Here is a 27104-nt window from a genome sequence, read left to right on the forward strand (position 1 = left end):
AAGTTTGAGGCCAGCCTTGGCAGCTTAGTGAGACATTATCTCAAAATATAAAAATAAGTCAATAAATAAAAAGGGGTGGGCTGTGTTTCAGAGGTAGAGTACTTGCCTAACATGCACAAGGCCCTGGGTTCAATCCCCAGTACTAAAAAAAAGCATATATAACCCTCCATTTTTTTTTACAGCATTGGGAATTGAATTCAAGGGTGCTATAACATTGAACCACATCCCCAGCCATTTTTTAGTTTTTATTTTAAGACAGAGTTTGCTAAGTTGCCAAGGCTGTCAACCTCCTGAGTGGCTGAGATTACAAGTGTATACCACCACACCTGAATGTATATCCACTTCGAACCAGCAATCCTACTTCTGAAAAACCAGGAGATATTCCCATTATATTAATTAGCTACTGTTGCTTAAGTACTCACCACCCAGAAATGGGGTTACTTACTGGACTAAAGCAACTGTTTATTGTTTTTACAGGTTCTGAAAGCAGCCAGGTGATTTTTCTGCTGGTCTTACCTTAAATTACACAAATGACTACAGTCAGCTGGCACCTCTGCTGGGGCAGGCTGATCCAAGATGAGTTCACTCATACTCATGTGTCTGGGATCTTAGAACTGATGGTAAAATTGGCTGGAGTGGTTGAGCCACTCCTTCCATGTGACACTTCATTCTGGGCTTATTCATAGCATAGTGACCTCAGGATTCCAAGAAGGTGAAAGTGGAAGCTGCATTGCCTCTCGTAGTCCTGTTATGAATCTGCACATGACTTCTAGAATATTCTATTCAAAGCAAGTCACAAATCCCTACCAACTTCAAAGAGTGGGAGAATAGAATTTTAACTTATCACATCTGTATATTTATTGGTGTTGTTTGTGATAGATCAGAAACTTGTCCATCAATGGGTTGAAGCTATCAAAAAGAATTAGGAACCTCACTGTATAGAAATATGAAATATTCATTATTTAAATATGAAAGTACAGAATAAGTATATCATACTTACCGCTGCATAAGAAAAAAAGTGTATTCTGTACAGGTCAGGCCTAGGTGCCTGACACTCTGTATTAGTCAGCTTTTTGTCTCTGTGACCAAAATACCTAACAAAAACAACTTGAAGAAGGAAAGGTTTATTTTGGCTCACAGTTTCGGAGGTTTCAGTCCATGGTCTGCTGGTTCCAAGGCAGAGAGTCATGTCAGAAGGGTGTGGCAGAGGAAAGCTTCGCAGCTCATGAGAGCCTTGACACTGAGAAAGAAGGGGGTAGTGTCAGGGACAAGATATGGTCTCCAAGGTCATGTCGCCAGTGACCTGTTTCTTCTACCTGTGTACCATTTCTACCACCTCCCAGTAGTTCATTTGGCTATCGGTGGATTAATCCACTGATGAGGTCAAAGCCCTTATGATGCAATCATAACCCCTCTTCTAGTAATTGCTGCATTGGGAATCAAGCCTTCAAAACATGAGCTATTGGGGACATTCAGATCCAAACCATAACACACTCTCAAGAGGATGATTTCTTTCTTCTGGTTATCAGTCTGCATTGCCCAATCCCCAGACCTGGAAGGTATGCTATACCCTGAATGTGCTAAGAGGAATAAGAAGATGAGGAAAAAATTGATGAGCATTACATTGGGAAAGGATAAGCAACCTGGTTTGAACATACTGCAGGAGACCAGAATACACCAACTCAAAGTATGTACCTTTAGCATATTATTTGAAGGCAATTGTCAAGAAGCAGATACAAGAAATCCCTGCCTTCCCACTATTTGCCAAAAAAAATAGGACACATACAAGTTCTTTCCCTCTCTACCAAGAAGGACAAAAGGGCCAGGTGCAGTGGCGCACACCTGTAATCCCAGTGGCTCTGGAGGCTGAGGCAGAAGGATCAAAAGTTCGAAGCCAGCCTCAGCAACTTAGGGAGACCCTGTCTCAAAATAAAAAATAAAAAGGATTAGGAACGTGGCTCAGTGGTCAAGTGCCCCTGAGTTAAATCCCTGGTACCCCCTTGCAAAAGACAAAAGGTGAAGAAAGCCATAGCTAGATTGACTTGTGTACCAGTGATTGCTGTGCTGAGTCCTAAGCATCCTCAGTGTCTCCTGATGCCTTGACTATTGACTTTTTTTTTTTTTTTCGCGGTGCTGGGGATTGAACTCAGGGCCTTAGTGCTTGTGAGGCGAGCACTCCACCAACTGAGCTATCTCCCCAGCCCGACTATTGACTTTTTAAGAATTAACTAAGCTGGACACAGTAGTGCACGCCTGCCAACGACTCCAGGGGCTGAGGCAGGAGGATCAAAAGTTCAAAACCAGCCTCAGCAACTTAGGGAGACCCTGTCTCAAAATAAAAAATAAAAAGGACTGGGGGTGTGGTTCAGTGGTTAAGCACCCCTGGGTTCAATCCCTAGCACAAAACAAAACAAAACAAACAAAAAAGCCAAACCAGATGTAGTAGCACGCTCTGCTCCTGTAATTCCAACAACTTGGAAAGCTAAGGAGGGAGGATCACTAGTTTGGGCCAACCTGGGCAAATAAGGAAGATATTGTCTAAAAATTAAAAAAAAAATTGAAAGACTGGGAATGTATCTCAATGGCAGAGCCCCACTGGGTTCAATCTCCAATTTGTGTATGTGTATGGGGGGAGATTTAGCTACATAGAATCATAGACTATAATTTAGGTTTTTTAAAATAATTTTTTAGGGGTGGGGGGAAGGAAAAAAAACAGAATGAATCAAACACCATTACCCTAGGTAAATGTATGATTACACAAATGGTACACCTCTACTTCATGTACAACCAGAGAAACAAGTTGTACCCCATTTTTTTACAATAAAAAATAATTTTTTAGTTTTTTATTTTATTTATTTATTTATATGCAGTGCTGAGAATTGAACCCAGTGCCTCACACATGATAGGTAAGTGTTCTACCTCTGAGCCACAACCCCAGCCCTATAATTTAGTTTTGTTTTCATTAATAAAACTTTTTTTAGCAGTCTCAGGTTTACAGAAAAATTGAGCTGAAAGTACAGAATTTCCATGTGTTCCCCATCCAGCTTCCCTTATTATTAACATTTTGAACTAGTGTGGTACATTTGTTACAATTCATGAATCAGAACTACATTATTATTAACTCAAGTCCATAGTTACCATTAGATTTCATTCTTTATGTTATACTTTCTATGGGTTTTGACAAATATATAATGACATGTATCCCACATAGTATCATACAGGATAATTTCACTGCCCTAAAGTCTCAAGCATTTCATTTACTCACCCTCCTTCCCCATCATCCCCTGGAGAGCACAGATCTTTTTACTTTATTCTTTGCCTTTGCAAGAATGTCAAATACTTGGAATCACACAGTATGTAGTTTTTTCAGATTGGTTTTAGTAATATGTACTTAATTTTTCTTCATGTCTGTTTATGACTTGATAGTTCATTTCTTTTTTTAGCACTGAATAATATTCCATTATCCAGATGTACCACAGTCGGGCTATGAGGATGTGCTCTACATGAAGCATCACACCATATGGGCACCATTCACATCGCAGGCACCATGTATTTGAATATTTACTACAGCAATGATCTAACAGAGGTAGTGTGTTGTGAGAAAAGTACACTTTTTGCCAATTTGCACAAAGGTGCGTTTAAGGATTGACAGTACTCCTGGCTCTGTGAAGGTTAGTTGAGAGATCAGTTAGGAATCTCGCCAAACCAAAAGTAAAGAGTCATACACTGAGGTCTGGAGGTGGAGATGGAACATTCACTAAAGAGATGGAGTTTATCAAGCACAATTGCAGATTGGAAGGGGAAATGAGGAATAGGAGGAGCCTAGATCCCTCCTAGGTCCCTGGCTATGGCTATATGTGGAGTAAGTGTGCTGAAGGGGAATTCTTAAAATAAGTTGCCTTTATAAATTACAGCAGCAAACTATTAGGAAATGTAAAAACACTATTTATAAATATATAGAGTGCCTAAGACTAAATCTTCTAAAACATGCTAATGTCCTTTAGGAGGCAAAGTTTTTCATTGGGGGGCTATATGGGGTTTGAACCCAAGGCTTCACAAATGCTAGGCAAGTGCTCTACCACTGAACTACACTCCCAGCCCCATTTTTTTTTTTTAAAGAGACAGGATCTCATGTCCAGTCTGGTCCTAGATTCCTGGCCTCTAGCAATTCTCCTGCCTCAGTCTCCTATGTAACTAGGATTACAAGAGTGTACTGTACCTATCTTACAATTTTTTTTTTTTTTTTTTTTTTGGTACCAGGGATTGAACCCAGGGACTCTTAACCACTGAATCACATCCCTAGCCCTTTTTATTTTGAGACAGGGTTTTTCTTAAGCTTCACTAAGTTGCTGAGGCTGGTTTTGAACTTACAATCCTCCTGCTTCAGCCTCCCAAGTCACTAGGATTACAGGTATGTGCCACCATGCCTTTTCTGGCTTACAATTTTAAATTTTGTTAAAAATCTTTCAAGAAGTTCAAAGTTAATAAATAGATATACCATGTAAATGGATAAGAAAACTCAATGTTATAAGGTCACCAATTCTCCCAAATGTCTCCAGAAAGGCAGTGCTAAAATCCTGTTTCTGCTGCATAATGCTGACTTTGCTGGAATGAGTCCCCAGTGAGACAAAGACCAGTTGACCAGAAGAATATTCTGATTCTGGGATTTCTGTGTGGTTTAGATCCAAGCTCCTTCCTTGAGCAAGGTACTGAAACTCTGTGTACTTTAGTTACCATCTACAAATGCTATACTGCTATAATAATAGAAGTAACCTCAGATTAGTTATTGTGAAGTCTATAAATTACTTAAAACAGAACTTGAGGGACTGGGGAGATAGCTCAGTTGGTAGAGTGCTTGCCTTGTAAGCACAAGGCCCTGGGTTCGATCCCCAGCACCCCCCAAAAAAAAAAAAAAAAAAAAAAACAGAACTTGATACATGATAAGTACTAAATAAGAATTAGCCATCAGTCAGGTGCAGTGACCCTGTCTCGAAAAAAAGGAATTAGTCATCACCATCATCATTATTAATGTTATTTATATATATATTCAATTTTTAGGTTCATGATGTAGACATAGTGAAGAGAGGGATGTGACAAAATTCCAGGGACCTAATGGAATAAAACCTGAAAACTGGATAGGAAAGATGGAGGAACAGGAATGGGTACCCATCAAAAAACCAGTGTTCTTTCATGTCTGCTTAGATTTTCAGGTTAGAAATGGCCTCCATCCTCATTTTCTCATTAAATTCTTACATCATGTCTGAGGGGTCAGCATTAGAGTCATATTACAGATTTGGAAACTAGGATGTAGAACTGCATAACTGACTCCATAAAGACAGAATTGATGTTGGCTTTGCTCAGCACAGTATCTCTAGCACCAAAGAGCAAGGTCACCAAAGAGTAGGTCGTGGCACAAAGAGTAGGGCCTCAATTAATACTAGCTAATGGATGAGTAGGTCAAATGTGTATTCACTCTTTTGTTTCTGAACACAACAGTTGTGATAGCTGTGTCAGGATGGGAGCAGAGATTAATCAGAAGGGGCCCTTTAATGTGAGGAACTCAGAGTCCAGCAGGTTGATAAGCTATGTATATTTCACCACCTGAAGTCTTCCTTAAGAGCTGGGCATGGAGCTGAAGAAATAGCTCATATTGGAGAGCGCTCACCTAGCAAGCACGGCGGCGGGGGGGGGGGGTGTTGGTTTTGTGCCGCGGTTGAGTCCCTGGCACCTCAGAGGAGGAAAAAAAGAGCTGGGCATGTTAGAGCTGGGCATGTTGGCACATGCTTGCAATCCCAGCTGAGGCAGGAAGATTGCAAGTTTGAGGCCAGACTCAGCAATTTAGTGAGACCCTGTTTCAAAATTAAAAAAATATAAAGACCTGGGGATGGAGCTTAATGGTAGAGCACCCCTGAGTTCAATCCCCAGTATAAGAAAGAAAGAAGGAAAGAAAGAAAGAGTGAGGGAGGAAGGGAGGGAGGGAAGGAAGGAAAGGAAAAGAAAGGAAGGCAGGTCATTCAAATAGGTAGACCAGAAGATGAAACTGATACTTAGTAAACTGAACTCACGGAGTTATTTTGGTAGATTTTAAGTGGCCATGGATGTGCTGAGTTCAGAATCCCTGGGGTGATTCAATGGTATACTTCCTTAGCATACATCAGAGGCTGGGTTTAATACTAAGCACTGAAAACAATCAAACAAAAAAAAACATTAAAATTACTAGACAATGAGAGGAATTACCATCATCACATCATGTGTACCTGTGTCCATTTTTAGAGCTAGACCCAGATTTGAGTTGTGCACCTTTTACTCTTTGATTCATTTACCAAATATTTACTGAGCCCCTGCTACACATTGGGGGCCATGATGCCACTAAAGACCAACAATAAACAAAACAAAATTTGCTGCCTTCGTGGAGTTTATTTTCTTTGTCTTTATGTCTGGGTAAATGTGTGAGGGAACATGTCTTCAGTCATATGGAATTTTTAGTGAGCATCTACTTTATGTCTGACCTTATATATGTTTCTGGGGAGAAGGAGACACAAGCCAGGCCAGTCTAGTTCGATGGGGAAGCAGGCTCAGTCCACACCTAGTGAGGTTGTCTACCTGGACTGTTGGGAGAGGTTTGATCTGGACCTTGAAGGATGAGAAGTCTGACTGTCAAAGAAGGTGCTTACAGTATCCAGGCAAAGCAAACACACAGTAAGAGACCCAGGATGCTGGAAGTCCGTGATTCCTTAGTGCAATGAAGGCCAGGGATCCACAGCATAGGAAGGAAATGGTAGAAGACCTGAGGTGATGGTGGTGGGATTCAAACACCATGGAAAACCATGGGGGATATGGGAGGTCCAGGGGGTTTAACATTATCACATTTATTTGAGGGACAATCACATCAGGGGACAGGGAGGAAGATGGACAGGAAGGAAAGGGAAGACCAGGGATAAAGCCATCCTAATGATCCAGGTTTAAGATGAGGAGGACTTAAGCTGACCAGAGATGATAGGGATGCAGAGGACACAGGAGACAGCTCTGGATGTGGCAGCAGAGAGAAGAGCTATATCTGTGGTTTTAGAAGAATGGGCTTTGTAATAAATAGCTGCAACTAAGAATCCCACTTGGTAAAGTTGGCTATGTTACTTAACCATTTAAAGCCTCAGTTTCCTGATCTGTACATTTGGGATAACAGCAGTGGCTGCTTTGAGGTCAGGAGGTGTAGTGAATGGGACATGGTGGATAATCAGATCATGGTAGCACTGTTACAGTGGGGAAGAAGTCAAGGACAGCTTTATGTCTGTGACAAATGGCTAGGGAGGTGGAGATGCCATCCCTGATGGAGAGCATAGGAAGGAGCACTTCCGGGGAGGGCAAGGGCACTACCGTGTTTGGGGTTCCCATCTCAGAGTTCTGGCCTTGCTTGCTATGGTTATGGATCCACTCGTGTCTCTGATACATGTTTTGTATCTGTGTTCTTGGTGACCAGCTCAGACACACAGTAGGGGCTTCCTCTGAGCAGAGGGATCTGTCTCGCAGGCACAGATGTGGGTACTGCAGGCAGTAGCATGAAATGTGATGCAGAAAGGTGTGTGTAAAGAAAGATGAGAACCTGGGATACAACACAGGGAAACCTTGATATTGAAGGGTTGCAGGAGAGGAGGCACCTGGAAGGAGGCTGGGAGACGACATCCATAGATTGGGGGCAGTGTGGCACAGGAAGCAGGAGGCAGGTGGGGAGTCAAGGAAAGCAGTGTTTCCAGGAGAGGTCATCTGGGTCATGGAGGGTAAGGCCTGGCAATCAAGGAGGTCACGGGTACTTAGCAAAAGAAGTGTTGGGGCCTATTCCGTGAGGAGCCAAAGTTCTATTGCAGGGGGGGTTGATGTGAAGTTAACATGAGGAGAGGAGGAGAGGAGAAGTGGGCATGAAAGAGAGGAGGGGACAAGGTAACTCAGACCCCAGGGGTAATGGATTTCCTCTTTCTAAAAAGGATTTGTGGGGCATGGGTGCTGGGGATCAACCCAAGTCATGGGGGTGCTAAATGAAAGCTCTACCACTGAGGCTACATCCCCAGACCAGAACAGACTTCATTAATAGAGCAATCTAAAGATGGATCAGGAGGTATTTGGAAGTAGTGAGCACCTTGTCCCTGGAGGTAGACAAGCCAGAGCTCTGAGATCCACCGCTGCCAGGGATGCTCACAGGTAGGGTAGGGAAGGCTGTTCAAAACAAGTCCCACGTCCTTCTCAGCAAGCGCTTTTGGTTGATTCCTTGCGCCACAAAAACTACACAGAGGGTCATTCTTGCTGTTTCTAGTATCCAAAGAGCCTCCTGCAGGGACACACGCTCACAAAGAGGTGGTCGTGCGCAGGCTCACACAGAGACAGAAACATAAAATCTATCTATATCTCTCGGTGTAAAGGGATCCACAGCACCTCTCCTCAGGTTATTCCCTGAGTCCATTCCCTTACCCCATCTCTCTGCCGTTCCACGCCACCCCCCAGGCCACCCCAGCATCTCTGTGCCTGTCTCAGCATCTCCTCTGTCTCTCTGCATCTCTCCAGCTTCTCTGGCTCTGCCCTCCCCCACCCACTTCTAGGCCTCTCCAGTTCCCCTCCCCGTGGGTCCCCCTCCCCGGACTACAACCCCCAGGCGCCCCCAGCCCCCGGCGCTGCGCATGCCCCCTGCTCCCCGCCCCCTCCCGGTTCCCCCCTCCCTCCCTTCCTCCTCACCTCCCTCCGCCCCCCTCCCCCGCGCTTCGGCTCCCGCATCCCTCCATCCAACCCTGTGCCGCAGCCGCATCGCCACCGCAGCCCAGGCAGAGCTGAGCCCGGCCCAGGCCCCTGTCGCTGCCCGGCCCTCGGCCCACCGCCCCCGCTCAAGCCCCCGCCTGCAGGTCCCCCTCGGAGGTTCCGGCGCCCCCCGGCGCCCCCAGACCCCGGCCTCCAGCTCCGAGGTGGGAGGCGGAGAGCAGCAGCAGAGACAGGAGGACGAGGAGGAGGAGGAGGAGGAGCCGTCGCAGGATGAAGGATCGGACTCAGGAGCTGCGGAGTGTGAGCTTGGGGGTGGGGGCAACGGGGGGCGGGACCCCAATATTTGGGGAGCGCGTGGAGATGGGGTGGGGGAGGTGCTGGGACGTGGGGGCGAATGATGAGACTGGAGGTTGGGAGCCGGGGCACCCCAGTATCTCCAGGCACCTGATGTCTCCAGTGAACCTGCATTTTGGGGACAGTGGCTAGAAGGGGTTGGAAGCCATTAAGACACGAGGGAGCAGAAGAGGTCTCAGGGCCCTGGTCACCCGGTGTTCTCAGAAGGGCCGTCGGGGTCTAACCTGGAGAAGGAGGGGAGTGAATGTCAGTAGAGAATTGGAGGGTACTGTCATCCTGGGAGAAGATTTGCCAAATTAGAAGGATGGGGTGGTTACTGGGCCAGGCTGAGAGTGTAGCAGGACCCAGATTTGGGGGGTGCAATGGGGAAGGACACAGGTTGGGACTGGATGCCAATACCTGGCAGTGAATGAAGTGTCTGCGTGTGTGTGCACTTGCTGTGTTGCTCCTCCTGAGGAGGAGGCCCGTCAGAGACAGGGAAAGAAGGGTTGGCCTCAGGAGAGGCCAGGGCTGGAGTCCGGGTGACCCCAGAGGTGGGAGAGGAGAGGAGGTTCCACACACAGGGTCACAGAATTGGGTTGTATGACAGGGGCTGTGCTGTGCTGGGGGAACTGGAGCATCTTGAGCAGTCAGGCCGAGCTGACATGGGCCCCAGGTCTGCAGGCCTGAAGAGGCCCGGCTCTAGGAGTCCAGCCAGGCACTTAGTTGTGTTTGGGAGACCAGGGAAGCAGCCCTGGAGTCTGCAGAGGAAGCCTCTCTTTGAAGGGGCTGGGGAATGGGGCTTTTAATGAGAATGGTTTGAGAGGCCGGGAAGATGCTGGGGCATTTGGGGAAATGACCTGGGTCCCGAGGAGGCAGAGCTGGCAGTCCACTATGGGATCATGGCCCGTGGTGTTATGCTAATAAAAGTACTGGCTCTGGCCAGTGGCTACTGTATCCTGATGTACTGGGTCTATACCAGGAGACTGTGGATTGTTACCCCAGGGGTTATTATCCCATTTGACAGATGAGGAGACTGAGGTTCTGATATAGAAAGGGACTTGCCCAAGGTCACCAAGAATGTCTGGGGGGCAGGTTTTGGACCAGAATGTGGTTTCCAGTCTGCCAAACTGACAAAGATCTCTGCTTTTTTGTCCTTTGAAGCAGAAGTTTTGACACAGTGGATAAAGAGCTGTCTTTGGAAAGCCCCCTGAATTTGGGGGCGGGGACCCAGCTTTCAGGGAGACACAAGCTTGGAGGCGGTGACTACTGTCTATGGGGAGGGAATTCAAATTCTTTATTAAACTTTTAGTGCATATACACTCAGGTGTGAGGAAAATGACAATAATGACAATCATCAACACTGTTCTGAATGTTTTATATGTATTAAATAATTTTGATCCTCACAGCAACCCTATGAAGCTGGTATTATCTCATTGTACAGTAAGGAAACAAAGGCCCAGAGAGGAACTTGACCAAAGTCACATAGCTAGAAAAAAGGCCGGATTCAAACTCAGGCCAGCTAGATTCTGCATCCTTGTTCAAAACTCCCTTTCCCTCGTGGTGCAGTTTGCAAAACTGGTTGCCATCATAATCTCTACCAACCTGGTTAGGTAGGTGGACTGAGAGACTTCCTCATTGCTAGTTGGGGAAACTGAGGCCCAGAGATTTAAATGACTTGTCCAAGGTCACACATCTAGTAACGGAGGAGTGCAGGTCTGAACCGAGATCCTCTGCAACCAAGACCATTCCCTGACTCCAAAACCCAGAGAAATGTGACGCGGTTGGGGTGAGGTGGTGGCAGAATTGTGGTATAATTATAGAGAGGGAGGGAAGAGGCTAAGACAGGTCTGGAGGGGGAGGTGGGGGATGGGGAGTGCTCCTCATTCCCTGGCTGAGTGAGTCAGGGCCCCTAGCCCTGAGGTGAGGGAACCTATGGCTGGGGCTGCTGGGGGCCAGGTTGGGGAGGTGGGAGTGGTGTGGAGTTGGGGAGGAGTGAATGCTGATGGCTTTGGTGTTAGTCACAACTCCAGGAGACTGGAGATTTGGGAGGAGGTGGGTGGGGCTCAGAAAGGATTTCCTCCGCAAGGTGCTGAGAGGCAGGAGAGATTGAATGGTCATGAGGAGCCCATAAAGGGGAGTCTCTGACATGCTGGAAGGGTCTGGTGGTGGGAAGGAATGTTAGCCTGAGGGCCTGACTGTCTTTCTAGCGGTTCTTAGCATCCCCAAGGGGCTCTCTAGTCTTTTAGCATATAGTGGTTAAGGACCCAGACTTGGGAACCAGCGATCTTGGTTCAAATCCTAACTTTGCTCCTTCCTGTGTGACCTTGGGCAAGTTGCTTAACCTGTCTGGTTCTCATTTTCTTTTGTATGAATTGGGAGTATAATAGCACCTGTTTCACAGGTTTGATCTGAAGATTAAAAGTAGTTAATATGCATAAAGTGTCTTGGAGGGGGCCTGGTGCACAGATGTTCCACAGATGACTTGTATGTTCCTCTTGAGTATCATGTAAGCCCCCTAAGATGGGCAGGATATGACCCCTAATTTATTTTGGAGTTAACTGAGAACCAGAGGAAAAAAATGACTTGCCCAAGGTCACATAGCTCTTACTGTCAGAGCTGGTACTGAAACAGAGATTCTTTTTCCGGTTCACCAAGCACTTTTGGTTGTAACGGGGAGGTGCTGGGCTGGATATGGATGGGGAGTTCCCAGGTCCAAGGAGTAAGCTGGGGTAGGGCTCCAGAGGAGAAGAAGGGAGCAGGTGAGCTACAGAAGAAGGGTGGGGAGAGAAGACAGGGAGGGATATGTGCAGGGACATGGAGAACAGAAGGGAAGAGCATGGGAAAAGTGATGAGAGGGAGGAGAGAGTGGACAGACACTAAGAGAACCCCAGCAATGAATGGATGTCCTCTAGAGGCACCAGGTTTCTTTCTGCCTTTCAAATACACCAAATGCTGTTTCTTTTGCCTCGAGTGCAGTATCCCCTACTATAGTACATTTCACTCTTTTAGGACTCAACTCAAATATCGTCTCCCCAGAAAGACCCTCCCTGGCCACCCTGTTTGAAGTCTTCCTCATACCTGTTTCTCTGTATCACATCTTATTTAACAAATTGGAAATTATCTTGTCCATTCTTCATGGTCTGTCTCCTTCACTTCCCCCACCTCTGGAGAGTCAGCATCTTGGAGGCAGGACCTTTCTGCCTGTCTTCTTTACCACTGTATCACCAGCAGCATCCAGAAGAGAACTTGGCACAAATCGTACATTATTTGTTAGATGAATGAATGACTCAGTGAGGCGGAGGGAGATGGGAAAGGCAGCAGGTGGGTCGACAGGGAAGGTGGAGGAAAGAGGTCCGGTGAAAGGGCTAGGCTGGACCATAGGAGGATGGGAGGGAGGGAGGGAGGGAGGATGAGAGGCCCAGGCCAGGGAGACAGATGGACAGAAGCGGGAGGGGGCACAGGCAAAGAGGCTGCTGCCTCTAGATCAAACAATGCTGAGGAGCATGGGTGAGCAGTGTGTTAGTATGCATGGGCACGCATGTGTGTTTACACATACACATACACACACTCACACACACGCACACACACCCTCTATGACTTTTCAGTCACCTAGTTCCAGTTGCAATCTCTTTCCGCCTCTGTGTTTCTGTCACTACCTCACCATCTGTCTCTTTGGTCATTGACTTGCTGGCTCACATTGTCCCTCTCCTCTTTCCATTTATGTGTGTGTCCTTGTTGTCTCCCCCCGCCCCCAGCACACATACACTAAGGGCCCTGGTATCTCTGGACTTAAGGATCTGAGGCCAGATGAAACTGAGGCTTGGATTGGATGCTCCCGCATCGCCAAGGCAGTTCTAGAATGTGCTCCAGTGCTCTGCGCCAACTCCTTTAATCCTCCCAAGCACTTGAGCAGTTGGTGAGCAGTAAAGAGCAGAGTGCCTGGGTTCAAATCTAGGCATTGCTACCCCATCAGCACCCCAAAAATGGCATAATCTTGGGCAAGTTCCTTAATCTCTCTTTACCTCAATTTCCTCATCTATCAAATGGAAATAAAAATGGCATCTGCCTCATGGGGCGATTATAAGGATTAAATAAGAAATGCAAAGCACTTGTAACTGGGCCCAACTCATAGTAATTGGTACTGTGTGTTAGATGAGTATAAATAATTATCTTCCTCATTCTTCACATGAGGAAATGGAGACTTGAATTGTCCATTTGCAGCCTGAGGCCACCACAAAGTGCTTTGGGACACATTTGATCATCTTTTCCTCTCCTTTGCTCACAGCCTGATTTCTTTTAGTCCCGTCTGATTTCTAGAAATGTGTTTATTATTTATTAAGCTTGTTTAATTTTATTTTATCTATAGAGTAGCATGTGGGCTGGGAGTACAATGCAGTGGTAGAATACTTGCCTACAATAGCACAATTTGCTCACTGATATTAAACATTACATTAATGATTGCAATGCAAAGGGCATTTATTGGTTGTCCAGTGTCTAACATGTGAAATCAATTAAGTTATTTTTTTCTGTAACCAATATGCATATATGTATGCATTAAAATGTGTCACACTAAAAAAAAAAAAAAAAAAAAGGTGCTCCTTATTAAACATGCACACCTCAGAGCAGAGAGGGTTAGGGTCTCACAGCAAGTCAAGCAGAGGCTGGAAGGTGTAGCTTCTGGCTGGGTTCTTCTTGCAACCCTGGGCCCCTTTTACTGATTTTCTGTCCTGGCCACAGGAGCTCAAAAGTACTGAGGAAACAACAGAGAGGGCTCTTTGGGCCAGCAAGGAATAGAGGGACTGTCCTCCTTGGTAGGACAGGGAAAAACCTGGGATTTGACAGTCTCAGGTTTAAGTCTCAATAAAGCCTTATTTTCTGTGAAGCCTTAGACAGGTACGGCGAACTTTCTGAGACTGTTTCTTCTTCTGTAACATGGAAGAGGCAGGGTATAGTCAACCCTCACCAAACACTTATTAATCTCTCTCTTGTAGCATTAGGTATTTTTCCTGCCTTATCTCATTGCCCCTCCTGCCCACCCTGTGAGTTGGACATTAATTATTGCCTTCACTACATGCTGATAAGTCTCATGGCCTTCCAGCTGCTGACCTGGGGCAAGTTCTTTAGCCCTCTGACTCAGTTTCCCCATCAATAAAAGGGAGCTATAATAATCTCTACTTCAAAGGGCTGTTGTAAACATTAAATGGATAAATATATGCACAGTGCATAGAACAGTGCCCAGCACATTGTAAAACACTGTCTAAATGTTTGTCATAATTGCAATTATGTTGACCAATGATCCTTACAGATTTTAATGAAGATTTAAAAAGATAAAAAGAGTGTAGGATTTATACAGAAGTTACTGTCAAACAATAACATTTTGTTAGGTTTTCAGGACACAGAGCCTTACCCAGAGTGGGCCTTAGTGGGAGCTGATCTAAGAGGAAATGGAGCTGGTGACAGTCATTGGGAGTAGGGAGCCTGGCCTGGAGCCTTAGAGAGGCCATGGCAGGAGGCAGGTGTCCTTGGACAAGTCACTTTTCTTTTCCCTTCTGTGGCCTCCTGTTCCCTCATCTGTGAAATGGGGACAATGATATTTGCTCAGCTTTTCTCACAGGGCTAGATATGATGGTGAGGATCAAAAGAGATTATGGGTGTAAAAGTGTTTGTAAATGCAGAGGAAGGATTATTAACTCTCAGCACCCTTCATAATTATTATTCCAAATAAATCATATTTACACCCTTCCACCTTTCTTCCTCTCTCAAGGGCAAGTAAACAGGTAGCCCAGGATACTACAGGAAGAATCTAGGGGAAGTGGCTCTGGGAACAACAGGAGAGAATGAAATTAGACTTTAGGAAAGACTTCCAAAAGTTGGCATGGAAAAGGGAAAGAGAGAACAGGAAAGTTCCCAGGTACTAGGTCTAGTGAGGGTGTCCTGACCCCCATGAGGTACAGTTGAGGCTGAGTGTGCAGACACAGAGAAGGGGCAGAGCAAAGCTCTTGGCTGTAGGGGAGGAGGCCTCCTAGGGCAACTGGGTTCTGAAGACTGAGATGTTAGAAACCATCATGGGAGACCAGCAGGTCCTCAGAGATGAGCCCCACCTCCCAGAGCTTCTTAGGACCAAGGTCTATCTGGTGTGGAGGCTTAAGAAGCCAAAAGTCCTATCAGGGTCCCCAAGACCCACCTATGCCACTCCTCCTTCTGGGGGCAGCTGTGGACTGTGACAGAGGCACCCACCTCTACCTCTCTAGGCAGATATTTGGTGTTGTCTTGAAGTGTCTGGCATGTGCTCTGACATGGTGTGGGCCCCGAATGTGTGTGGAGAATCCCTAGGGTTCTGTTTAGGCAGAACTTAGGCAGGAGGCTGGGGTGGCTTCAGGGCATCTACTGGGAGGGTCTCCTCTGGGCTATGCGGGCTCTTCCCCATGCTGTCGGAGCTCTGCGGATTCTAAGCTCTCTTGGCTGTCTGGATTGCATGGAGGTCCCATCTGGCTCTGTCTAGGTTCGATCTGAGCTGTCTGGGATCTGTCTGAGCCTAGCCTAGTTTGGTCTGAGCCTGTCTGGTTTCTGTAAGGGCCTGTCTGCATTCTGCTCGGACCCTGTTGGCTCTTCTCTTTAGATCCCAACTGGCTACACCCCCAGGTAGAGGCTGTTTGGATCCTGTCTTGATTTCATTCAGGCTCCAGTGGCTAGATTCTGTCTGAACTCTGGCTAGATTCTTCCTCAAAATCCGGATGAACTCTGTTGAAATTTCCACTGGGGCTGATTAGGGCTCCAAACATAATTAAGCTTGATGGGCTCAGATTTTGCCCTCAAACCTCTGTCCCAAGCCGAGAAGAGCTTGGAGTTAGGAGTGGAGAGCCCTGGGGAGCCCTCCCAGTGCCCTCTGACCAGCTCTAAATGAATGTGCAAACCCAAGGTTCAGAGAGGCTAGAACAAACCCCCAGGGCCCTCCTCAGTGTCTCCAAGGGCACTGCCGAAGGTCTGTGTGTCCACGTGTCCACGTGCAGCTTTGCTCAAGTCTGTGTGCGGGTGAACTTCAGCATGACAGTGTGTCTCCATGTGGGTGTCGGGAGCCTATTTCTGTGTGCCTGTGTCGGCACTTCTGTCTGTGTCACTGGTCTGTCTGTTGGTGGCGATGGTGGTGTGGGTGGGTAAATCCCTTTGTGTCTCTGAGCCCCGAGGGTGGAGGGCTGAGCAGCTGCAGGTTGCGACTGGGAAATCCAAGCAAGTGAGAGTAGGTGGGTGTGCAGTTGGAAGGGTTTGGATAAAAGCGAGTGAATACACGAAGAAGTCAGAAGAGTCAGCTGCGGGGGGAGCGAGAATAGGTGGGGGGAGGAAGACGCAGGGAACTAGGGAGGTCCAGGTGCCACGTCCATCTCATCCCACCCTCACTGGGCCTGACCGTGCTTGCTCAACTTGGGGCCTGCTGCTGGCAGTGAAGTGACCTTGTACAGGGGACATGGCTGGTCAGGTGGGGGCAGCGGGGAAAGAGAAGCAGAGTAAAGTGAGGCCTGGGCAGGAACTGCTGGGGATGTCAGGGATGCTCGGGCTCCTGGGACACGATTCCAGCGTCCTTCTTGGATCCCAGAGCCAATTATTGCAAAACTGACATTTAGCTGATTTGTTAAAATACTGAAGTATGTTCATGCTGATTGGTCAGTAGCAGCAGCCCTGAATACCGTCCCCTTCCAGGGTGAATCTGTACCCATAAGGCCACATCCATCTGCCTTTTGCTAATTCCCTCCAAGGTGTCCTTTGAGTTATCAGTTACCCTGGTCTCCAGGACCTTATTCCAGAGGTATATCAGGTGCTCATTCTGACTTGCTCTTGCCATCTCCCCTACTCAGGACCCCTCCCAAGACCTCTTTTTTGAGCCTACAGTATTCATATATGTGTGGTGGGTAGAGGGCTAGAGAGCCAGCCTAGGGGACCAGGATAGGGACAGCTCACAGATTTAGCCTTCCTTTGCCTCACAGGCGAAAGACAGTGATGATGAGGAGGAGGTGGTTCACGTGGATCGGGACCACTTTATGGATGAGTTCTTTGAACAGGTAATGAATCCTTAATGCCCCAGACCCAGAATCTGGTCCTTAGCCAACAATTTTCTTTTCTCCCCTTTGCTATTCTAAAAGCACCCCTTTTCTATTCTTCACTCCCCTTGGCCTTTTATCAATCCATTTGCATCAGGCCTGTTTTCTGTCCTGGCTGATTCCCCTGGATCCCCTCATCTGGCTCAACAACCTGATTGGGTAGCACTGATTTTTCTGCCCCAGGTGGAAGAGATCCGAGGCTGCATTGAGAAGCTGTCGGAGGACGTAGAGCAGGTGAAAAAACAGCACAGTGCCATCCTGGCGGCGCCCAACCCAGATGAAAGTGAGTGCTGCCACCGGGTGTCAGTGGTAGGGGGAATGTCCAGGGTCCCACCCAGACTTCTCACTCATCCTCCTCACCCTCCCCTCAGAGACCAAACAGGAGCTGGAGGACCTCACTGCAGACATCAAGAAGACGGCCAACAAGGTCCGGTCCAAGTTGAAAGGTGAGGGATGCAGTTCCGCTACTAGGGAGAAAAAGTACTCTACCCTCTATTGCACAAAACTGGCCTTTTGTAAGGAATGTCCACAGACTTCCAGGAGCCAGATTCCTAAACAGTGAGAAAGTACCAACACCCAATTTGGCCTCCTTGATCCAGATTCTTTGGAGAAAGACACTTGAGAGGGAAATAAGAGAGAGGAAAGTTTCTGTTTAAATTGCATCTGAGCTCCGCTGGTTTCATCAGCATAAAGGTTCATCAGAAAAATAGAATCTTCCAAGCAGCTTTGGTTTGGTAAGTCCTCATTTCTCCTGAACAGGCCTCCAGCATAGCACTGAGCACCCAGTAGGTGGGCTTAGCAAATGCTTCTGAGTTGATATCCTCGACTCAGGACAGATTGGACTGTGTGGCTGACATCAGGGGCTGGCAAGCTTTCAGGAGGGATTTGCCAAATGCTCATGTATTCACTCTAATTTAAGGACTTGGGTGCTGGTAATAACCACCTTCCCCCAACACACTGTGGGTTGGGAACCTCCTTGTCTGCCGGTGCCAGGGGAATAGCAATGGTACTGTGATGCTAATTTGTGTTATGGTAATTCGGCATCAGAAAATATTTGCCAAGCACCTATAATGTCTGAGGCCTTGGGGGAAGGAATTTTATGAGATGTCTGACCTGAGAGCACCAACCTTGGTCCAGGGAACAGAAATTCCCAAGTCCTCCTGGATTCAAGGCAAGGCCACATGTGAGTCTTTGGTGCTGATTCACAAGATCAAGCCCTTTGCACTCAGATGAGTGGGCTGGAATGGAAAATGCCCTAACCCAGGGTCACATTAAGTGCCAAGCCAGGCAGAGGGAATCCAGTCTCCACTCTCAACTCACTTTGGACAATTTTTTCCCTCTCAGTTTGCTCATGGGTATAGTAAGAGAAATTGAAGCAATTTCAAAACTGCCTTGTTTTTCTTTTCTTTTCTTTTTTTTTCTTTTTGACAGAAAAATCTTTTTTCTTTTAATGAAATCTTACAAAAAAACCCCAACATATGAAATATAAAAGATTGCTCTGACTGAATTGGGTTTGGGAGGCTCTACCTGCCTGGCCTTCCCTTCACTTTCTGCAACAGCCCCTGAGATTCCTTCTCAAAAGCATGGTTCCTCCTGGCACACAGTTTAAAAACCTCTGTGCTCAATGGTTTTTTTGTGCCCATTGAGCTCTGACCGTGAATGTTCTTCAGAAGACTATGGGGAGAGCTCTCTGATTCAGGGAGTTTGTGAATAGACCCAGAAATAAGACCGGAAATGTGACAGTGGTTTAAGAAGCTGACCCTCTGTGTCTCCAGAAAAAGAGAAGATTCTCATCTCCTCCAATCTCTTCTAGTTGGTGACTTGAACTGATACCCTAAGTGTGACCTTGAAAGAGCTATTTCACCCCTTTGACTAATTTTCCAATTTGATGCATGAGCTGGTATCACTGAACTCCCAGGATGACTGTAAAAAGTCAGTGAGATCCAGTAAAAGACCCCTCCATCCAGACTTGGCGCCAACCCCAAAGCTGACAACAGGGCTCCAAGCTGGGACAACTTGGATATGTGTTCCTGTGATTTTCCTGAATCATCTGGGCCAGAACCGTCACTCAGTCACTGCCTGCTATTGCTGGCAGGGGATCCTTGGGGTGTCATCCAGCCCCATACCTTCCCCGCTGCCAGGAGAACAGAGAAGTGATGTTCTCAGGAATGGCCTGGAGGCCCTGTGAGGTCTGAGAAGGCCTGGTGATTCATTCCTGCTGCATTTTCTGATCTTACTGAAGCAGATCTTACTGCAGGCTCTTTTTTAGAAAATCTGAATGATAGTGTCAGGAGTGCATGATCCAGAAGCAGGAATCCCAGTTAATCTGTGCGCTTTCCCAGTACATCCTTTAGAAGTGGGAACTCCCAGAACAGGGATCATCACCTCACAGAGCAGGGGGAGGGTGAACCCCACCCACCTGGAAGTGTCTGCCTTTCACCAAAAAAAATCACAGTGGAGCCAGGTGTGGTGGCTTGCCCAGCTACTCAGGAGGCTGAGGCAGGAGAGATGGCTTGAGCCTAGAAGTTCCAGGTCAGCCAGGCAACTTAATGAAACCTCATCTCAAAACCAAAATAAGAGCCAGGCAAGGTGGTGTATGCTTGTAAACCCAGTGGCTTGGGAGGCTGAGACAGGAGGATCACGAGTTCAAAGCCAGCCTCTGGAACTTAGCAGGGCCCTAAGCAATTCAGTGAGGCCCTTAGCAACTCAGAGGGACCCCCAAAATGGCTGGAGATGTGGTTCAGTGGTAAAGCTCCCCTGGGTTCAATCCCCAGTACCAAACAAACAAACAAACAAACAAACAATACAACAATAACAACCACCACAGGGTATGTTTCTATCCCTGTCCAGAGAACTCTGCACTACTGCGACCCTTCTCTAGTAAACTAGGTCCACATCTCCTAGGGTTGGGCAGGAGCTACAGTCATGCACTTTCCCAGACCTGATTCTTCCACCAGAATAAATAGTTCCCTTCTGACTGGTGACCTTCTAACCCTCGACTTCCCCTCCTACCTGCCTTTAGGAACCCCACAAACACCTGTACGGCTGCTGGCCTGCCCCTCACCCTGGATGCCTGCTCCCGCCATGGGCATGCCATCTCTTCCCAGGCCTGGAGCCTGCTTCTGGGTATCGACAATTAATAAGCCCGGGACCCCAGCCCCACAACCCCCAGGTTTCCTGTTCCTCACTGCGTCCTCTTTCTCGCAGCGATCGAGCAAAGCATTGAACAAGAGGAGGGACTGAACCGTTCCTCCGCGGACCTGCGCATCCGCAAGACCCAGGTAGGAGGCGGCGGCCCAGCTAGGGCGGCACCTGGACCCAGCTGGTGAGGCGACCTAGCTGGAGCCGGGCGGGTACTGGAGGTCCAGAACCGAGCAGAGGCGCGGGGCGTGGCCAAGGGAATGGGCGGGGTTGTAGAGGTGGGCGGAACCGGGCCCCATCTTTGGGTCACTAGCTGATTTAGGCACAGGGTGGGATACTCAGCAATGGGACAGGGGACAGACCTTGGTGGGGAGTGAGGGCCGCGGCCGGAGTTGAAGGAGGGGCCGCAAAGTAATTGAGGGCATCCTCCCGAACATCCATGCACGGCCTCCCGGCCCGCCGCCGCCTCGCTCCCTGACTCCCGGTGTCTGTCCTCTCACTCCCACCCCAGCACTCTACGCTCTCCCGGAAGTTTGTGGAGGTAATGACCGAATATAACGCGACCCAGTCCAAGTACCGGGACCGCTGCAAGGACCGGATCCAGCGACAGCTGGAGATCAGTGCGTGTGCCCCTCGCCTCATACTTCCCGTGGCTGCCCAAGCTCCCTTACAGGCCTTCCTCTCTGTGGAGGGGGCGCCTGGCCCAAGCCGGCTGGGAGGGTGGACTCCCGGGTCCCTGCCCCATCCCACCACTTCAGGTCCCCTAGCGGGTCCAGTTCCTGAGCAAATAGTCGGTTCTCCCTACAGCCGGCAGGACCACGACCAATGAAGAACTGGAAGACATGCTGGAGAGCGGGAAACTGGCCATCTTCACGGATGATGTGAGCCCCTGGGTGGGGGTGGAGTCTGTTTTTGGGAATCATTTACCTCTCCTCCCCAAGTTCAGGTTGGACCAAGGTCCTAAGTCCAACCTGGAATAACTAGCGGTGGGCAGACTGGAGGAGGAACAGGGGAATTCCGTGGGGGAAGGGCAGGAAGGCACCCCCATAAAACTGGCAAACAACAGTGTGCCAGGCATTGTTCTAAGCACTTTACACGTTTACATTTACGGACTAACTCATTTCATCCTCTCCACAACTCCCAGGGGGCCCCCTTCACATAAGGAAGACTGACCTGAAAGGTTTGAATCTACCGCCTAGTTTGAGAGTCAGAACTCTCCACTATTCCGACCCACTCCATGCTCCCCTCCTGAAGCATGTCATTCATCACATGACTCATTTGTGAACATTTTGAAGATTTTAAAAACATGTCTTAGTTTTGCTCACGGCCCTGCCCTTGTTTTATATGTGAATGGATGGGCTTTCCCCTAACCATAATTCTTTCTCCTTATGGACTTTTGCCCTGGCCTACCCAGCCCTATTTCTTCTTCTGGTGTCCAGTGTTCTGGGTAATGGTTCTAGGTCAGTTTTAAAGTATGCACTGTGATTGTCTTAATAGTTATCAGTAACTTGTTAGTTGGATAATTGGTCTTTTTGAATTTACTTTGGGCAAATTGATTATGGACCAGTTACCCTGGAGCTCCTCCCCTCCAAACAGCTATGGCCAGGCTTTCTGTATAAGAATGGAGGAAGCCTGGTGGACAGTTCCAAGGAAGTCATTTCAATGGACAAGAGCTGACCCTGCCAGCTGGGTCACCATCATTACAGTGGAAACCCTTATAAAGCAGGGTGGTCAGGACCTTGCTGAAGGCTGTGGAAGACTTCCTGAGCGAGGTGTCATAAAAACAGTATTTCAAGAGGCAAGGAAATTTTGGACATGGGGATATAGGCAAAGAAACAAACTGAACAAAAACAGGGAGAGGAGACCACTCACCAAACAGCCACTGGGTGGTTTTGGCTCTTATAGGATGAGCAAGAGGTATGGGCTGAAAGGGAGACTGGGCCCTGACTACCAAAGTAAAGGTGCATAGCCTGAGGTAGTGGGGAGTCTGGCAGGCTTTAAAGCAAAGGAGTAGTAAATATGGTTGACACTGTGAGTGGGAAGTGCATAGACCAGCTCAAACCAGGAGTTTGTGGGGAGGGAGAAGATCTGACTGTGAATTGGAGTCTCTGCCCCTGCCTTACAAGGGCTGCAGTACATTTGGCTATTATTTATCTCCTGCTTCATCCCATGCAGGCTCCAGACGACTTGTGGGCACACTGCCTTCTCATCTGGGCCTCCTTGTCTGCTTGCCACTTTCTTACCTGCTGCCTTTGACATCTTTCTTCCCTGAGCTTCCCTGGCGTGTGTGTTAGAGGAAGTTCCTGGGCAAGGTGGTGGGCTCTAGACAAGTTTTATTTCTTGTAATCGAACAAAGCTTCTCTTCAGTGCTTAGTGTGTGCCAGTACTGTTCTAATTGATATATTACATATTTTTTTGGAAGTAAGATTTATTTATTTACTTAATGGTGCTGAGAATCAAACCCAGGGCCTCATGCATGCCAGGCAAACACTGTACCACTGAGCCACATCCCAGTCCCTGATATACTACATATTAATGCATTCGATTTTTACAACAGCCCAGTGAGGTGGGCACTGTTACAATCCACGTTTTCTAGGTGGGGAAACCAAGGCCCAGAGGGGTTAAATTTGCCCAAGGGTACAACTAGCAAATGACATTCAGATTTGAACCCAGACACTCTGGCTGCTGAATCAACTCTTACAGGGGTGAAGAGTGATCTCGTTCTTCCCTAATCCCCATTGTCCTAGATCAAAATGGACTCGCAGATGACAAAGCAGGCACTGAATGAGATCGAGACGAGGCACAACGAGATCATCAAATTGGAAACCAGCATCCGCGAACTACACGACATGTTCGTGGACATGGCCATGCTTGTGGAAAGCCAGGTACTGGCTCTGCCACGCCACCCCAGGGCTTCCCTGGTCCCTGAGGTTCCCTCTCCCAACCTAGCCCCCGTTTCTTCCTGTGCACACTTCCTCTGTCTGCAGGGGGAGATGATTGACCGCATCGAGTACAACGTGGAACATTCCGTGGACTATGTGGAGCGAGCTGTGTCCGACACCAAGAAAGCTGTGAAATACCAGAGCAAGGCGCGGAGGGTGAGCCAGGGCAGGTGGCCTAATGGGGGCAGGGAGACCAGGAGCCTGGTGGGTGGGGCTGGGCTCAGGCCGGGGCTGGGCTCAGGCCAGGGCTGAGCTGAGTGTTGAAATTGGGTGAGAGGCCTTATCTCTGGCTCTGACCTCTTCCTATTTCTGTTTTTTCTTCCCTCTTTTCCCTTACACCCTCCTCCCCCATCTTTTACCCCATCTGTCTGTTGGTTTGTCTCCTCTCTCTCTATCACTCTGTCTCTGTCTCTGTCTCTCTCTCATATTTCTACCTGCAGAAGAAAATCATGATCATCATTTGCTGTGTGGTGCTGGGGGTGGTCTTGGCGTCATCCATTGGGGGGACGCTGGGATTGTAGGCCCCCATCCCTATCTCTCCCAGACCCCTCCCCCACCACATTGGGAGCAATACCCCCACCACCCCTTTCACTCCATCCCCTGCTCCAAGCTCACCCCCAGAACAGACCCAGGCAACCCCACTCCCTCCTCCACTCCCTCCTCCACCCCACGGCAGACCCTGGAGTCCCTGGGCCTCACCCTGCCATGGACCACCCCCTGCCCCCGCACGTAGATAGCAGCAGGCGTGATTACACATGCACACCAACATGCATGCCGCCGGCACATGCTCGAGACGTGTGGACACCCCAGCGTGTGTATACATGTGTAGATGTGTAGATGCACTGAATCACCCCTTTTGCCCCCACCTTGAGTCTGTGTGTTTTCCCCTTCACCTGGGTTGTTGGGTAGACTGTACCCAAGTACAACACAGCAACCCACCACTCCCCTGTCTGTCTTCAGTGAATAGGTGTGTGTGTGGGTGTGTGCGTGACCACAGATTTGTGGACACACAATTTGTGTACATGGAATTTTGTTTTTGAGTGTTTGAACCTAATACAACAGCAATTCCTCCACTGACACCTCCTCCCCCATCTGCTACAAATGAGGCGGGTAGTGTGTATGTGTGTGCAGATGTTCCACATTCTCAGAGGATTCAGGGAGGCCCAGAGACACACGGGCCATGGCAGACACTCCACGTGATTAGAACAAACCCTCCTGGCTTTGTTACCCCAGGGGCTGTTGTGTGCCCTGGGGAAGATGTATATGTGTATGTGTGTGTGTGTGTGTGTGTGTGTGTGTTGTGGGCTTTGAAAATCCCCAGAGGTGAGGGAAAGCATCTGCATGTAAATGACCTAGCTCAACCCACATAGACGTGCATTTTCCCCAATAGGTGATGTGAGGGACGTGTGTACCCGTGTGCGTGCATCTGTCTGAAGTGTTGATAGGTTTTCTTAAAGCCCTCCACGTCATGGACTGGACATATTTTTGGGTGGGCACAGATATCTATATTTCTATGCTACCTAGAATACAGCTGTGTGAGGGTATGCGTGTGTGCATGCATGTGTGTTTAGGGGCTTTCTACATAGTGTGTTTCTGTCTCCTGCGTACACACACACACTTATTTATCTTTAAGGACATGTGCCCTATTCAGGTTTATTTATCCAGATTTATTTGTCTCCCTCCCTCTCTGCAGAGCTGCTGACCAATATGGCTGCACACACTGCTACATCCACATTGTCCTGCCTGACCTCAGGGCCCCTGTGCACACATGCCCAGATCCTTAACTTTCTTTGTGTCTCTACCCAGGGACAGGCCTGAGTCCGTGACAGCTGAGTGTACTCACACATACCAAGGCTGAGGAGGTCCCATGAAGGTTGCCACACCCAGGCATACACATGTACACTGGGGTGCCTATGCATGCTGATCTTGGCATGGTGTCCCTTCAGGCCTTTACCCATTTACACACAAATGCTTCCCAGAAGGACATTTGTAGGGTTGTTACTGATGAGGTGAGATGTCAAGAGTTGCTCTCAGACAGATGGAAAATCAGGGCATTGACCCTTCCTTCCTCTCATACACTCCCCTTGGGCCTGGGAGAAGCGTTTGTCCTCACTATCCCATCCCATGCTCTGGGCACTTCCTCAGGAAACTTGGGCTTGGGCAACTGTTGATTTCAGATCTACTGGAGTGGCCAGTGTGGGCCAAGTCCTGGGCCCCATCCCCTAGACATCTCTCCTGCCAAAATATCATCAATGGCCATTCCTCACACCAGGGGTGAGATGGAGGAATGTAGGCTTGGGATTCTGATGGTGAGGAAAGGGCTAATTCCTTCTTTGTGGTGTAGACAGCATATGCACAGTTCTTGGGTTTGTTTATTTGGTGACAGTAGGAGATAAATGGGAGAAAGGACAATGTTAAAAGTGCCCCCCGCCCCAAAATGGCCAAGGAACAGGTAGGCTGAACATACAAAGTGAATGAATCTGCCCTGCCCTGGGGTGGGACATGCCTGTGTACTAAGTGAAGGGCTTGGGTGTTTGTGTAGACTGTAGTTTACCACATGATGCAAAGTGTGTGTTTGTGTGTTTGTATGAGAGACCATGCAAATGTGACCTCCTGGAACACACCCTTCCCAGCCCCATCCCAATTCAGTCAACCTCTTCCCTACCTCACTGTTTGGGTCCTGCCCACCCTGAGCTGTGTCTGTATCAATGTGGCCACATGTATGTAACCCCCCAGATCAGCTGTCCTGAAGAGGGGAGTTTGCTTGTCCATTCCCAGAATGCCCTTCTACAGGACAGAGTCTGACAGCAGCCCTCCCATTCCCATCCCAGGCTTCTGTGGAGATGTCAGAACTGATTCCAGCATCCAGCCCCCTTCTTCCTTCCTGCTTCCCTGCCAGGACCCCCCCTTTCAGCCCAGGTGTTTCCGGAAGTTCCATAGCTTTGGAGTTCACCAGAAGGGTGGAGCTGAGGCTGGAGTGCTGCTCCTACCTCTTTGAGTGGCATTAGGTCCACTACTGACCATCCCTGGGCCTCAGGTGGACAAGGGAATCCCTGGGGTTCTACTATGCCCAAGCTTTCTCAAAGTCCCACACATTGTATGATAGGTTTGCTTGTTGGCTGCCGTCTATGTGTGTCCAAGTGTTGTCTAGGGGTTGGAATTTTTTCGCATGTTCTCAGACAAGTGTGTGCTGCCCATACTCCATGCACCTACAGTCATCAAGCCATGTGTGCCCTGTGGGTGGTCCCAGGCCTGGCCAGGGCTCAGTGCTTTCCCTCCCTCTTTTTCCCTATCCCTGCCTCTCATGAAGCACACTGCATTTCCATCCCATGTGCCCGTGGGTCGTCGCACACTCATGCCACGCCTTGAGCGTGTATACATGATGTGTTCTATGCATTTACCCTGCCTCCCCCCACAAGCCCGCCCCGCAGAGGACAAGATGGGTGGCCCCTGGCTCCCTTCTCCCCCACCTGCCCCCTGCCCGCTGTGCAGCTGTGTGCGTTGGCGTGTGTTTCTGTGTCGCTGGCGTGTCACGTGATGTAGCTGTGTTTGCTGACATGAGCCCCTGCCCCCTTCTCTGTTTCTCCGTTGGTTTCTAGAGCTCTCTCCTTTCCCTCCCTAGAGGGGACAGGACTCCTGGGGCCTGGCTGGGGGCCCAGAGCCAGGCCACCCTCTCCTGTTAGCCCTCAGTCTCATTTCTCTCTATTGGTGACCAAGTTGCAAATGGATAAAATACAGGAAATTCTGCCCCCCAGCCCTGCATGTCCTGTCCCCAGAGCCCCGAACCCCGCTCCCGGGCCGGGTCGGGCCCCGTGGGACGGGAGAAATAGCAACCAATCCAACAGCGGGC

General features: G+C 48.6%; 1 protein-coding gene and 1 non-coding gene across 2 annotated transcripts; both read left to right on the plus strand.

The window, feature by feature from the left end:
* Positions 1–4828: 4828 nt before the first annotated feature.
* Trnat-ugu (transfer RNA threonine (anticodon UGU)) lies at positions 4829–4902 on the plus strand. The gene has a single exon. It is a non-coding gene; the product is annotated as a tRNA-Thr (tRNA).
* Positions 4903–8728: 3826 nt separating this feature from the next.
* On the plus strand, positions 8729–27103 carry Stx1b (syntaxin 1B). The gene is made up of 10 exons (XM_047533113.1): positions 8729–9042; positions 17058–17132; positions 17355–17454; positions 17543–17617; positions 20379–20452; positions 20824–20932; positions 21120–21193; positions 23060–23197; positions 23300–23410; positions 23695–27103. Exons 1-10 carry the CDS (start codon positions 9013–9015, stop codon positions 23773–23775), a joined length of 867 nt encoding a protein of 288 aa, XP_047389069.1. The 5' UTR covers positions 8729–9012; the 3' UTR covers positions 23776–27103.
* Position 27104: the final 1 nt, after the last annotated feature.

This window comes from Sciurus carolinensis, chromosome 18 (genome assembly GCF_902686445.1).
Source record: "Sciurus carolinensis chromosome 18, mSciCar1.2, whole genome shotgun sequence".
Classification (NCBI taxonomy): domain Eukaryota; kingdom Metazoa; phylum Chordata; class Mammalia; order Rodentia; family Sciuridae; genus Sciurus; species Sciurus carolinensis.

Excerpts from the sequence above, each read along its gene's own strand:
- Stx1b (XM_047533113.1), top strand. The coding sequence starts at position 9,013 with ATGAAGGATCGGACTCAGGAGCTGCGGAGT. Across the intron at positions 17,133-17,354 it reads TGGATGAGTTCTTTGAACAG|GTGGAAGAGATCCGAGGCTG; the intron begins GTAATGAATCCT and ends TTTCTGCCCCAG. Across the intron at positions 17,455-17,542 it reads GGCGCCCAACCCAGATGAAA|AGACCAAACAGGAGCTGGAG; the intron begins GTGAGTGCTGCC and ends CCCTCCCCTCAG.